The following is a 14806-nucleotide window of genomic DNA, read 5'->3' as shown; positions in this document are numbered from 1 at the left end:
GTATACTGAGAGATGCACAGTTATTAAAACCAGGTTGGTCCAAAAAGTAAATGACCTCGAATAGAAGTTTCTCCTATAATTATATGTACTGTATATACTTTTGCAGTCACTGTATAGTCATGTCTCCCCCAACCTGGGGCTTGGGTCATGCCACTTAAGTAAAATGGGTCTACAGCTCCATGCTTGCCTAAATAGGCCATGCCCTTGATATCTGTCCCACTTATCCTGCCATGTCCAAACATGCTCCTTTTGGAACCTGAAAGACTGTACCATTTAGCATCAGACTGGGGGGGGTCTGGCCTAGGGTTGCCACCTTTATGTCTGGCTGAGACCGGGTGGGGGGCGGTTCTGGGATGTCAGTGGGCGGGGCTATGACGTCAGTGGGCAGACCCGTGCTGTCAGTGGACAGGGCTATGTCACGGCGATCAGAGATTGGCCGATCGACGTGTCAATCAAGGGAATCCCGCCCAGTTTTCCTTATTTGGAAAACCGGGCAGGAAGTATAGCCCCTCAAAACACCGGGCTGTCCGGGACAAAACCGAACAGGTGGCAACCCTAGTCTGGCCTCAGAGGCCCCCACATCCCCCAGCCGCAACTGCACCTTGTACTCTTCCTGTGGCCAGGGCCGGGTGGAGGGTCTGGTTCAGCAAGGACCCACAAGAGTCAGTGCCCACCTGTTTTTTTTCCAGGTGTCTCCAAGTTTGACCTTGGTACCATTAAAAGACTCATTTACCATGGTCTCGCTATGTGACCCTATGTTGTCATTTATTATTGTAATGTAGATTTCGATGTGGCATGTATCTACAGCACCGTATTTTCCCCTCCTTCCATGTCATACTTCCCCCTGTTTCCCCCCCCTTTTTATGTTTTCTTTTTGTTTATAAAACTCTCAATAAACAGTTATTTAAAAAAAAAAAAAAAAAAGACTCATTTACCCATACCTCCCAACATTTGAGATAAAGAAAGAGGGACAAAAAGATCTGCCACGCCGGGCGTTTTTTGACCACACCCCCATAAGTCACACCCATTTCACAAAAACACACCCCTTTTCCTTATTGAATACTAGTGTAATTAATTTTACTGAAAGGCATTAAGTGGCATTTATTATAAAGTCTCATTAAAGACAGGAATCAGAATGCAGTCAGTAGCAGAGCAGCATGTTTGCTGCAGAATCAAGTTCACGAGTGGAGTCCAGCTGACACAACTACAAAGCCCAAAGGCTGCTGGGAAGGGATACTGGGATTACACAAATGTCTCAATCGTTCACTAATTGTGTCACCTCCACTACCATCCACATTTGGTCTTGTGCCCCAATGGCAAATTACACAGTAATCTTTCTCACTTTCCCGGCTGTCTTCCACATTGTTCACTAGACTTCTCTCTATAGCCACACCCCCTCCTCTGGGTACTCAGGGTCACATGAGCACTGAGCCTGGCCCTGATGTCTCCAAGTCACACCCACCCACACACTCAAGCCAGCGAAGCTGCAGGGGGAGGGGGTTGTTGTGCTGTGGGGCAGCACAGCCGCAGTCTCTCCTCGACTCTACTCTCCAATGAACTGACGTCACGTCACTAATCTTCACGCGACTATGCCTGTGTAAAAAAACGGAAGACCCGTGAGCTGCACAGCAAAGGCAGCGCAGCGGGACATTCAACTGCCCAACCGGGACAGCGGGATGGGAGGTCAAAAGCGGGACTGTCCCGCGAAAAACGGGACGGTTGGGGGGTATGATTTACCATTGCAGCTGCTGCAGTTGTGCAATGTTGCCATCCCAACTCCTGGTAATTGACCACAATTGCAATCATGCTGGGGGGAACATTGCATTCTGGGTAAAAAAAAAAAACAGAACAAAATTGCACTTTGCACACTGCCCTTGTGTTTACAAATGACCCATTATAGGAGAAGGAAAGACTAAAAGTAAGTAAGCTTTTTCAGAAAGGTCTATATAAATACACCAGAAAACCCTCAATGTAATGCTGCTCTGAGTCCTCAGTAAAAATAAACACAGCATTTATTTCCTTTTATTGTGTACACATGGGCTTCTGTTTCAGACTTTTGCTGCTCTCCCCCTCCCTCCTCCCATCCCTGCTGTAATCTGAACTCAGAGCTGTAAGTGATCAGGGAGAGACTCAGGCAGGAAGTGATGTCAAACCAAGCTTTTATGGCAGCTTCTATCCTAAACAAACAGAGACAGTGTCTAAAGCTGTATGGTAAAGCATTCAGCAGAATAAATATAGTGTTATATCTTGTACTATTGTGGCTAATCTGTTGGCAATAAACTGTCTTGGAGCTTTCCTTCTCCTTTATGTCTACTGGTGCGTCCACAGGGACCAGGACCCCCATCTGTCTATTCGTATGGCAGCCTATCCTGTAAGAATATCATTACCTCCCTTGCAAGCTAGGCACCTTCTACACACCAGATGTTTTTGATATTATGTCAAGGGCTACAAATCTCAGATTTGTGGGAAGTATCCTGATGATATATGCCCTCTGCACCCCGGGATCACATTGCAGGAAGTGAGGCATAGTTGGTGCAGGATATCAGACTACATTTTTGCCAGCAGATTGTTTATGTGCCTTTTATTGCTATTTTAGTTCAGTGTAAACACAAATCTAGTCTGGTGTGTAATACTGTAATTATGTTGTTACAATAACAAGGAGCTCTCAACTGACCATGAAACTGGTTCAAAAGACTCTGAAATTAGTATAGCTAATACGTATCAGGAATTGTAAGGCATAATGTATACCCCACAGTAAATTATAAGGATATTAGAAGCTACCGAGGAGTTCTGTGACGATATAAAGGCACAAGGCTGCAGGCTGAGTTATACAGGGAACTCTGACAATCACTCATTTATTATAAGGGATAATGTACCCCATACTGTAAATGATAAGGATATGAGAAGACACTGAGGGGTTCTGTGGCCATATAATGGCACAAGGCTACAGACTGAGTTATTCAGAGAGTGATCAGTCACGTATGGGGTTATGTACCCCTCATTATAAATAATAATGTTTATATGGGAACTCTGGGTATCACTCCTGAATTATAAGGGATAATGTATCCCCCTAGTATAAATTATAAGGATATTAGGATATTAGAAGCTAATTTTTTTAGCCACGGTTATGCAAATAGATTCGCATGATTACATTTTTTTTGTGGGGGGGCGGGCATTGCTCCATTCCATTGGTTATAACATTTATTGCAAAGAATAAAACCAATAATTGCTGCTAAAATACCTGGTTTTAGAGACAGTAGCCACATGAAGGTGCCGGATTCTTTTTCCCTTTTTCAGTGGAGCAAATCCCCCCCCCCTTCAATCTGTGACAATAAAATGATTACAGCCACAATTTAGCATAATGGTACTGAATAGCTGATAGTGTATTGGAGTGGTAAAGTGGAAATTATTAAGTAGATCTTCTTTGTTATAATAATGATCACTTTGCAAATAAAAGCTTTTATCCCAAAGGTGCTGTGAGACATAAAATGCAAATTCGGCAGACAACGTGTACAGAGTTTATTAAATATTACCCTGCCCGGCTTGTTAAAGGGCCCCAGTGCTTCGATTGCTTTATGAGATTCATGTACATGTCATCTTGTCTCATGGCAAAGCAGAGCTTTCTTGGTGTCACAGTTCAGAGAAGATACCATTGAAGGGCACAGGTCTGGGAAATATTGGCAAGTGTCTGAAATCTAACAAATTAAAGGGGTGGTTCACCTTTAAATTAACTTTTAGTATGTTATAGAGTGGCCACTTCTAAGCAACACTTCTTTTGGTCTTCATTATTTATTTTCTATAGTTTCTGAATTATTTGCCTTCCTCTTCTGACTCTTTCCTGCTTTCAACTGGGGATCACTGACCCCATCTAAAAAAATAAATGCTCTGTAGTGCTACAAATGTATTGTTATTGCTACTTTTTATTACTCCTCTTTCTTTGCAGGCTCTCTCCTATTTATATTCCAGTTTCTTGTCGAAATCATTGCATGGTTGCTAGGAAAACAAGATTGCCCTAGCAACCAGATTGCTGAAATTGCAAACTGCTGAATGAAAAGCTAAATAACCTAGCTTCTCAAATAATACATGAATTGCAAATTGCCTCAGAATATCACTTTCTACATCATATTAACAAGATAATTTAAAGACGAACAACCCCCTTAATGCATTAGGTACAATTGCAGCAGGTGCATCTAGGAGCCTACCCACAACTAGGCGAAACACTGCATTGTGGGAAAAAACATGTTGATTTGGATCCGAAATTGCACTTCAAATTGTGTTTGTAAATGACCTCTTATATCCGGGTTGGGATGATATGTTCAGGTCACATGCTGGAACTGCTACTGTGCTTATAGGCACAATAAGGGAGAATTGTTTTCATACTTACCGTAATTCTCCTTTCCTGGTCACTCTCCATATCAGCATTACACCAGGGAGGCCCCTCCCATTCCTGCCCCTAGCCCAGATAGTCCCTCCCTCTCTAGACTTTAAAAGGTACCCAGGAGACTCACCTCCTTGTCTAATACCAAGTTTTCTTCTTGGGAGGGAAATGCTGATATGGAGAGTGACCAGGAAAGGCGAATTACGGTAAGGATGAAAACAATTCTCTCTTTTGCTGGTCACTCCATATCAGCATTAAATCTGGATTTACTAAGCCATAACATTTATTTATAGGGTGGTAAGAATAAAGCAATGTGTCCAACTCCTTAATACTGCAAAAAAGCGTTTAATTATAAGATACAAAAGCAATTTGAGATCCTGCTGCGAAGGCATGATTGCTGGAAACCGAGACATCCAAAGAATAATGTCTAATGAAGGTTCTTGCTGATGACCATGACGCCACTTCGCAAATCTGTGAAGTTGGAACCTCCGCCAATGCTGCCCAAGATGCAGCTATCGCCCTAGACGAATGAGCCCTCAAACCTTCTGGAGCTAGCTTGCCTTGAGACTCATATGCTTTGGAGATACAAAGACAGATCCATCTACTGATCGTTGAAGCTGAGGCCGCTTGTCCCTTATGACAGCCTGCAGGGACTATGAACAGCCTGACTGAGATCCTGAATGGACTCATCATTTCCAAATAGCGAATTAAGCAACGTACTGGGTCAATCTTGTGCATCTCCCCCAGCTCTGCCGTATCCGATTTGAATATAGAAAGTATGACTTCCTTCTTTAAATGAAACGATGACACCACCTTTAGTAGAAACACTTTCTCTGGCTTTAATAGGACTTTAATATGGGGGGGTTTGTGGATGCACACCTAAGGCCAATTTCAAAAAGTATAATTTCAAAAAGTATAAAGCCCTGTCTAAGTAATTCAAGTAAATATGCCAGTGCATGTAATTTTGAAACAGGGTTTTTTTGTTACAAAGTTATGATCATAATATTGATAAGCCACCATACCACGTCAAGGTAAAACCCCACATGGTGGTCCCTAACTTATTTATCTTTAATCATAGTAAACAAGGTACATTACCTCTCTGTAGTAACAATTCTTTGTGTAAACATCTCCTGTGCCTTGGTTTCAACTCTGTGCTAGATCCTCCCCCGCCAACTGCTGAGCGGCTTTTAAGAGGGAGAGACTGCCTTAACCAACGCCCATTTAATAGGACTTTGTCATGTAAAAATAGGATATGGCCTGGACTACAGGAAAGTGCCTGTAACTCCCCCACTCTTGAAGCGGAAGCTATAGCTACCAGAAACAGAGTCTTGAGCGGCAAAAACCACAACGAAATAGCCTCCAACGGTTCAAAAGTATCTGAGGCTAAGGCCTTAAGAACTAACGGAAGACTCCAGACTACAGAAGCAGTCCTCCCTGGAGGTCGAAGCTTAAGGGCAGCTATAAAAAAACCTATTCACCATAGGTTCCTCAGCCCAAGGTCTATTTGATAATGCTGAAATGGCAGATACATGGACTTTTAATGTTCTGTATTGAAGGCCTTTTTCCAAACCCTCTTGCAAAAAACCCAAGATATGGGATAGAGAAATTTTTATTGACTTGTCTTGTTGTTGTCTCCATTCCATGAATCTCTCCCAAATCCTGTAATAAGTCGCAGAAGTAGACGGCTTCCTAGATCTTAAGAAAGTAGCAATAACACTTTCTGAAAACCCCAAGGCCCTCAGTCTCTTGCGCTCTGTCTCCAGGCCTGAATTGATAAGGCTCCTGGATTTGGATGTATGATCGGCCCCTGACTTAACAAATCCTTCCTCCTGGGATGAGGCCATGGCAGTGCAATCGCTAATTTTAACAGGAGCAGCGGGTACAATGGCCTACGCGGCCCCCTTGGAGCAATCAAGATCAACTCTGCCCTGTCCTGAATCACCTTCTGAAGAGTCTGAAGAATGAGTGGGAACGGAGGAAAGGCATACATCAGCTGAAACGACCAGTTCTGCTTTTGCCGTGGGACAAAACCTCCTGGAAAAGAAGATCAGACACTGGGTGTTGATGTTCGATGCCATCAAATTGAATTCCGGAAGTCCCCATTTCTCCACCAGCATCTGAAACACTTCCTGATGCAAGGACCACTCGTGAACCGACAGTACATTCCGACTCAGGAAGTCCGCTTTCTGGTTCTCAACCCCCGGTAGATAAGCTGCTGTTAACAAGACTAGGTTTTTCTCTGCCCAAGCAACAATCGGCTGGACTTCTGTAAGCAGGGACTTGCTCTTTGTTCCCCCCTGCCTCCTGACATACTGCCGAGGTGTTGTCTATCAGCATTTTGACCGAGGAGCCTTGTAGAACCTGGGCAAAAGAAAACAGGGCATTCTTCGCTGCCCTGATGTTGTAAGGAACCCCTTTCTGCTGTGAAGCCCACAAACCCTGGACACAATTCCTCTTCCAAATGTGCTCCCCTACTAAACATGGATGCATCCGACACTAGAATTTTCCATTGAGGTTGGGATAGAGGAAGACCTGTGCAAAGATTCTCTATTGATAGCCACCATCTGAGAGACTGAGTGTTAGTGTCAGGGAGCCGGGAGTTCCCTCCAGGGAGGTAGTCAGGATCAAGGAGGAAGCCCTCTAGTGGGAGCAAGGTCACGGTATCCGAAGGGTTAAGCAGAATCAGTAGTAGTAGTCACAGGCAGGAGTTAACGAGGGCAGGCAGATCAGATGCAAAAGTCCAAAGTCCAGGCAGAGTTCAATAACACAGGCAGGTAAAAGGAATCACAGACAGGGAGCAGGAATCAAGGCTGGAAGCAGGAATCAGGGCTGGGAGCAGGAATCAAGGCTGGAAAACAGGCAGTACAGAAACCCAGGATCAGTAGTGATTTGAATCCTATTCTTGGGCGCCATCACAAAGTTTTGGGCACCCTTTTATGACGAGATCCCAGCACCAGTGATGACATCATCATGCAGCGACGCTGCAGCCATGTGTTCAGCATGGGCGCCGCCATCTTGGATCTTCACAGTGACCGCCGGGAATGTAAACAGCAGAATGTACTTCTGGCAGTCCTGACAGTACCCCCTCCCCCACGGGGGGCCTCTGGACCACCAGGACAAGGCTTTTGGGGAAACTTAGCGTGGAAATCCCTCACAAGATGAGGAGCATGAACGTCAGAGTGTCCTTCCCAGGAGCATTCTTCAGGGCCAAAGCCCTTCCACTTGATGAGGTACTGAAGAGAACCCCTGGAGATTCTGGAGTCAAGGATCTTTTCCACCTCATATTCTTGTTGACCATCCACAGAGATAGTAGGAGGGGGAGACTGGTCAACAGAAAAGCGGTTGGAGGTAGCGGGTTTCACAAGGAGACATGAAACACGTTGGGGATTCGCATCTCAGGGGGAAGCTGAAGTCTGACCCACAAACTTCGGACCCAACTTAGGAGATGGCACCTTCAACCGAATGTTCCTGGAAGACAACCAGACTTTATCACCAACCTTGTAGGGAGGAGAGGGTCTACCCCTTCGATCTGCAAACATCTTGTGAACCAGAGCACTCTTCTCCAAGTTAGACTTGGTTGCAGCCCAAATAGCAGACATGTGGGCTGCATGGTCATCTGCAGCCGTGACGTCAGACAACACAAAGTCCTGTGGGAAGGCTTGAGGATGTTGACCATTCACCGACATGAATGGAGACCTTCCAGTGGAAGTGTGGCAGGCATTGTTATGAGCGAATTCTGCCCACGGGAGGAGATCAGACCAATCATCTTGACAAAGGGAAACGTGGATCAAGGAAAGCTTAACAGCCAGGAGTTCTCGATTTTCTACATCATCATTTTGTTCTGCAGGAGAGAACTTCTTAGAGAAATATGCACATGGGTGCAGCTTTCCATCAGAGGGATGTCTTTGGGACAGGATAGCTCCAGCTCCAACTTCAGAAGCATCCACCTCGATGAAGAAAGGTAACTCCGGGTCAGGATGGCGGAGAACCGAAGCAGAAGTGAAGGCATCCTTCAAGGATTGAAAAGCTTCTATAGCAGGTGGGGGCCATGAGCTGGGTTTACCCCCTTTTCGGATGAGGGCCAGGATAGGAGCAATACAAGAAGAGAATCCCTTAATGAATTGCCGGTAGTAGAGAGAGTACTTCCTTCACCTGGGAGCGATGGCTTGCAAGGTCCTTGGAGAAAATCAGGATGTCATCAAGGTACACGACCACAAACTTTCCTAAGAGATCCCTGAAAATGTCATTTACAAATTCTTGGAAGACAGCGGGGGCATTGCAGAGACCAAAGGGCATCACGAGGTATTCATAGTGCCCATCACGAGTGTTGAATGCAGTCTTCCATTCATCACCTTCACAGATGCGGATGAGGTTGTACACCCCACGGAGATCCAACTTAGTGAAGATTCTAGCCTCCTTCAGTTGGTCAAAAAGTTCTGCAATCAGAGGCAAGGGATACCGGTTCTTAACGGTGATTTTATTAAGACCCCGGTAGTCAATACAAGGACGTAGGCCTCCATCCTTTTTCTCCACGAAGAAGAATCCAGCCCCTGCAGGAGAAGTAGAAGGGTGAATCTATACAGACGGATCTGTAAAGGTAGAAGAAACCTGTGAGAGTTCTCTTGAGATTTGGGAGCAACATCCCTCACATGAGACTTTCCAGGGTCACCATGAAGGGGGAACTCTGAGGCTTTACAGGAATAACACCCCTCACACGAGTCTTTCCAGGGTTACCTTGAAGAGGGGAACTCTGAGGCTTCACAGGACAAGAGTTGGCAAAGTGGGACTGACCACCACAATAGAGACAAAGTCCAGCCATACGTCTCCGGAGTTTCTCCTGTTCAGAGAGTTGAACTCTTCCGACTTGCATAGGTTCCTCCGGAGGAATAACAGAAGGCTGCTGGGGAGTAGAAGGTAACAGCGGTCTTTGGAAGCGAGGTGCCAACAAGGGTTGAAATCTTTTACTGCGCTCCTTCTCTACTTGATGCTCTCTGAGACGAGTATCCACCTTAATGGACAGAGCAATCAGATCTTCCAGCAGGTCAGGGAACTACCTGGAGACAAGATCATCTTTAATTCGAATAGACAGACCTTGATAGAATACAGCCTTATAGGCATCGTCATTCCAGGAAGTCTCAGCCATTAAAGTTCTAAAGTCAATTGCATAGTCACTGACACTGCGGTTTCCCTGCCGGAGTTGCAGAAGACGAGAAGGGGCGTTTGTGACCCGACCCGGGGCATCAAACACAGTACGAAATGCTTGAAGAAAAGCCTTGGCATCAAAAGTCACTGGAGAATTCTTCTCCCAAAGAGATGTTGCCCACTCAAGCGGTTTGCCCACCAAACGAGACATCACATACCCCACCTTGGAACGTTCATTGGGGAAGTGCAAGGGTTGAAACTCAAACTGGATCTGGCACTGTGTAGCGAAACCTCTGCAAGCTTGTGGGTCCCCACTAAAGCGAGGAGGAGGCGGAATGCGAGGCTCACCAGACGAGGAACCTGCGGTAAACGAGACGGCCGCCATGGGAGGGTTTACAGCAGCTTGGGAAGCAGTGGGCGCTGGAGGCATACGAGAGAGAAGGGTATCGAGTGCCTGCCCTATGCGGTACTGCTGGGCTTCATAATCCTCCATGCGGGATGCCAGTCCGCGGAGCGCTCGTCCGACATCAGGCGTAGCCTCCTCAGTAGGATCCATGGCCCAAGAATAATGTCAGGGAGCCGGGAGCTCCCTCCAGGGAGGTAGTCAGGATCAAGGAGGAAGCCCTCTAGTGAAAGCAAGGTCGCGGTATTCGAAGGGTTAAGTAGAATCAGTAGTAGTGGTCACAGACAGGAGTTAACGAGGGCAGGCAGATCAGATGCAAAAGTCCAAAGTCCAGGCAGAGTTCAATAACACAGGCAGGTAATAGGAATCACAGACAGGGAGCAGGAATCAAGGCTGGAAGCAGGAATCAGGGCTGGGAGCAGGAATCAAGGCTGGAAAACAGGCAGTACAGGAACCCAGGATCAGTAGTGATTTGGATCCTATTCTTGGGCGCCGTCACAATGTTTTGGGCGCCCTTTTATGACGAGATCCCGGCAACAGTGATGACATCATCATGCAGCGACACTGCAGCCATGTGTTCAGCATGGGCGCCGCCATCTTGGATCTTCACTGTGACCGCCGGTAATGTAAACAGCGCCGTCGGGGTACTTCTGGCAGTCCTGACAGTTAGAGACACTTGAATGTACTGATTCCAATCTCTACTCACTCACTTGTCCCAATGGTCCAAGAAGAGCCACAGCGCTGATCTCGTGTGCCATCTGGCCCATTTCGTAACTGGGATGGTTGCCGCCATGGAGCCTATCAAAGACATAAGCTCCTGAGCTGAGACATGAGTTTTCTCCAATACACCTGCTGTTTGACAAATCAAAGCCTGAGCTCTCTGAAGAGGAAGCGACACCATCCCCTCTATGGTGTTGAACATAGCTCCCAGGTATTGCAGTGACTGAGCTGGTGTAAGCTGGCTCTTCTCCCAGTTTATTAACCAGCAGTGGGTGTCAGGTCCCAGCAGATCTGGCTCAAGCTGAGCCGACGTCTCCTCGGGCCAATATCCCCACACCAGCGCCTGTTGCTAGTGCGGGCGCATGTTCTAATGCGCGCTCGCGTTTTAGCGCGGGCGCGCGTTCACATGCGCATTTACGTGCGCGCGCGTTTAGACGCGGGCGCCCGTTCTGACGCAGGCGCACGTTCTGGCTCCAACATGCGTCCTGGGGTTAAAAGGTCACTCCGGCCTAGGCTCAATGCGAGGTGATCGTCTCTACTGACACTAAGCGTATTTCTACTGATGATTATTCTGATTACGACTACGGCTTGTTCCTGACTACTCTTCTGATTATCCCTGGATTCCTGATCTCGACCTTGGCTTCCCTGACTACTCTACTGGATTTCCCTCAATTGGCACCTGTTTTCTGATCATTTCCTGTGTATGACCCGGCCTGTTCCTGACTTCGCTTCTTCTGCAGATAAGTGCTAAGTCCTTATTACGAACTGTTATCTCTGCGTGGGGGAGGCTCATACCTTCAGACTCGCCTTGATTCCTGACAGTGGGCCTGTAAACACTCCAAAACTCGATCCCGATGAAGAGTGAGAATTTCTTTGCTTCTTGCCGACACCAGAATGTCGTCCAAATAGTGCCATATGGAAATCCCCTCCAATCCAATCCCCCCCGCTATCAGGGTTACCAAAACCTTGGAGAACACCCTTGGAGAAGTTGATAGGCCGAACGGTAGGCAATTAAATTGGAAGTGTTTTCCCGCAGAGAAAACCAAAGAAATCTCTAATGTGCTTCTATGACTGGAATATGGAGATTAGCGTCTTGAAGATCTATAGACAGAAGCCAATCATCCGGTAAATTTGCCGAAATGATGGAAAAGATGGACTCCATCTTGAATTTCTGATACTTGAGATATTTGTTGACCTCCCGGAGATTTAGAATCAGTCTCCAGTCCCCTGAACTCTTCTTTACCAGAAACAAAACTGAATAAATACCCTTGTTTAATTCCCTTTGTGTGCCTGGGACCACCACTTTGACTACTATCAGCCACTGAACGTATGAGTCCAAGGCCTTTCTCTTGTCTTTTGAGACTGGGTAAGGTGATACTACAAATCTGTCTATCAATGGGACTGACGCAAACTCCAGACGATACCCTCTTCTCAGAATATCTAGAACCCAATGGTCTGAGATGGTATTTTGCCAGACATGATAGAACTCCCCCAGCCTGGCTCCCACTTCTCCTTTCACCAACGGATAGTCAGGAAGATTTCTTAGGCTGTTGGGTCGGCCTAGACTTATAGCCTCTTGAAAAAGCATATTGACCCCTCTTTCATGCAAATGGCTTGAAATTCTCCCTATTTCCCCTAAAGGAATGGTGGGAGGATCCTGCCACTGCTGTTCCTCGAGAACCAAAGGACCTGAAGGGTTGATATCTTGGTCTCTTTTTCTCTTGTGGTAAGAACTGGCTCTTTCCTCCAGAGGCTTTCGTTATAACCTCATCAAGTTTAACACCAAAAAGCCGAGAACCCTCAAAAGGAAGAGTGCATCCGCTGACCATGGCCTTAGCCATAAAGCTCGTCTAGCTGCTACTGAAATAGCCATAGAGCAGACAGATAGTCTTGTAAGATCCACTGCACCTTCTGAAATAAAACCTGCAGCTATGTTCAGCTCTGCCAGACTTGCTGAAATCTCTTTCCCATCTTCCCCCTCATTAACCGCTTTGTCAATGGATTCAATCCAACCAGACGTGGCTTTGGCTACAGATACTAAGGCCACTGCAGGTTTACATGCTGCTCCAGCCACCAAAAAGACCTTTTTAAGGTCCGATTCCACTCTTCTATCCATAGGGTCTTTTAAGGCAGAACAATCATCAATCGGCAAGGTTGTCTTTTTAGCCAAGTGGATGACAGCGGGGTCTACTGATGGAGGAACGGTCCAATCCTTCACCTCCGTCTCTTTGAAAGGGTACAATTTAGCAAACCTAGTACCTGGAGAGACAAAGGAGACCTTAGCCGCCTTCTGCCATTCTGCTTTAATTAGATCCGCCACCTCCCCAAACAAAGGGAAGGTCTGACGATTTTTGGATGGGGTAGGTAAAACCTTGAGTGTTTTGGAAGAATCCATTTCTTCCTCTACCCCTAGAGTGAGCTTCACGGCCTTGATCAGGGGATACACTAGTGCAAAGTCAAATGATTCCTGCAAGGCTTCTGGTTCATCATCCGAGTCTGTAAAGGTGTCTGCATTAACAGGTGACAGACCTTCCTCCTCTGACGAGTCATCATTTGCTCCCCATGTCTCCCGAATAGGCACCTGACCTTCCTCTAAGGTCTCTCCGCTTTCTCCTGCGGAGTAAGAAGCTGACCTGCACAGATCCTTCCAGCAGGTATCACAAAACTTTTTGCCCACTAGAAGTGGCTTGAACCATCCCACACATTCAGGCACTTGTAACAGATTCCCCTTGGTCTTGCACTTCTTATGAAGAGAGTCTTCAGGCAAGCTAAGACCCAGGAAAAAAGAGAGAGAGCGAGAGAGAGAGAGAGAGAGAGAGAGATAAGACAAGAATCAATCAAACATAATCTAATACAAAAACACAAGGAGGGACTTACCTAGCTTGAAAGGCAGAGGCACCTGAGGCTGAATGATCCATATTACCAGTTCCAACAATCATAGCTAAAAAACCCCAAAACAATGGTAAATCAAAGGTTAACCTAATAACTATCTATTAAAACCTCTAAAACTCTCTACTCACCTAATAGCAATACAGACAAGAAACCACAGCAGGTCTGAGAAGGAGTTCTCCCCAGGAAGCAGAGTCAAATCTCAGCCTGGAAACCTGTTTTAAAGACTCGCTGACAAGTCTAGCTCCTCCCCCAAAATGGCCGCTGCACCAGCTCTTGTCTAGGCTGAATCGCCATTTTGAAGGAGGCATCTACAGGCTCCATCTGCTGCCCAACCTGCAGCGCTGAGCATCCCAGTGGGAATTCCCTCATTCTCTGCCTCCCTCCCCCACCTCCTACCCTGCAGAGCCATTAGGCGAATACCACAATTGGACGCCAATACCACCCGGAACACTCCGGGCAGCCTACCTCCTGCTGATGCTCAACTCTACTCTATTGTTCTCCTGCAATGGTTTGCCACCTAAACAGGGAACTCAAGTCTGCCCTACAGACAGAAACAGAAAAGAAAAAGACAAGGTGGTGAGTCTCTGGGGTACCTTTTAAAGTCTAGAGAGGGAGGGACTATCTGAGCTAGGGGCAGGAATGGGAGGGGCCTCCCGGGTGTAATGCTGATATGGAGAGTGACCAGGAAATAGTTATAGACCTGTAGGCATAGTAGGCCTGTTCAAATGCTTTTTCCTGACTGGAGCAGCCTCCTATGTCATGTGACCATTTTCAATTCTGAGCAATGCAATAAACCTTGTTGTATGTAAATATATCTTAAATGCAAAACATTGCATTGAGATCTAATGAGTTTATTAGTATTGTCTCTACTGTTAAATAGCACCTCCTTTGTGACATCTCCCTCTTTTACCATCATGTATTTATCTGCAATTCCCCGTGTAATAAGAACTCTCTTTTCTTTTTGTGTCTCCCTGAAAAGTAGCTGCACCTTGTATCAAAGCCATCAGCCCGAGCGAAGGATGGACCACAGGAGGTGCCACTGTCATTATCATAGGAGACAATTTCTTTGATGGGTTACAGGTCATATTCGGCACCATGCTCGTGTGGAGCGAGGTAGGTGTTTTCTGAATGTTCCTGATCACCAATGTTTTTTTTTAACGAAAAAACTTTTTTAGGGGGGTACTGACCATCAATAACTTTGGTGTAGGGGATTTACCGTTTTTAGCGCTGATGTCTGTTTGGTCTTTTAACTGTGGTGTGGGTGGGATCTG

The 14806-nt window shown here is 46.3% G+C and overlaps 1 protein-coding gene across 4 annotated transcripts in view; it reads left to right on the top strand.

The window, feature by feature from the left end:
* Positions 1-14806, top strand: part of LOC108710765 (transcription factor COE1) — a 402967-nt gene that overhangs the window by 298394 nt on the left and 89767 nt on the right. For 2 of the 4 annotated variants that reach the window (XM_041586021.1, XM_018251928.2), the window contains exon 9: positions 14515-14648. In XM_041586021.1, the coding sequence (XP_041441955.1) occupies positions 14515-14648 (134 nt within the window). The remainder of the gene's footprint in view (positions 1-14514; positions 14649-14806) is intronic. The other 2 variants (XM_041586022.1, XM_041586020.1) reach the window with 1 other exon arrangement.

The sequence above is a fragment of the Xenopus laevis genome, chromosome 3L, assembly GCF_017654675.1.
Source record: "Xenopus laevis strain J_2021 chromosome 3L, Xenopus_laevis_v10.1, whole genome shotgun sequence".
In the NCBI taxonomy this organism is placed as follows: Eukaryota; Metazoa; Chordata; class Amphibia; order Anura; family Pipidae; genus Xenopus; species Xenopus laevis.
Note: the sequence above shows the minus strand (reverse complement) of the source record. Positions and strands in the feature narration are given on the sequence as shown.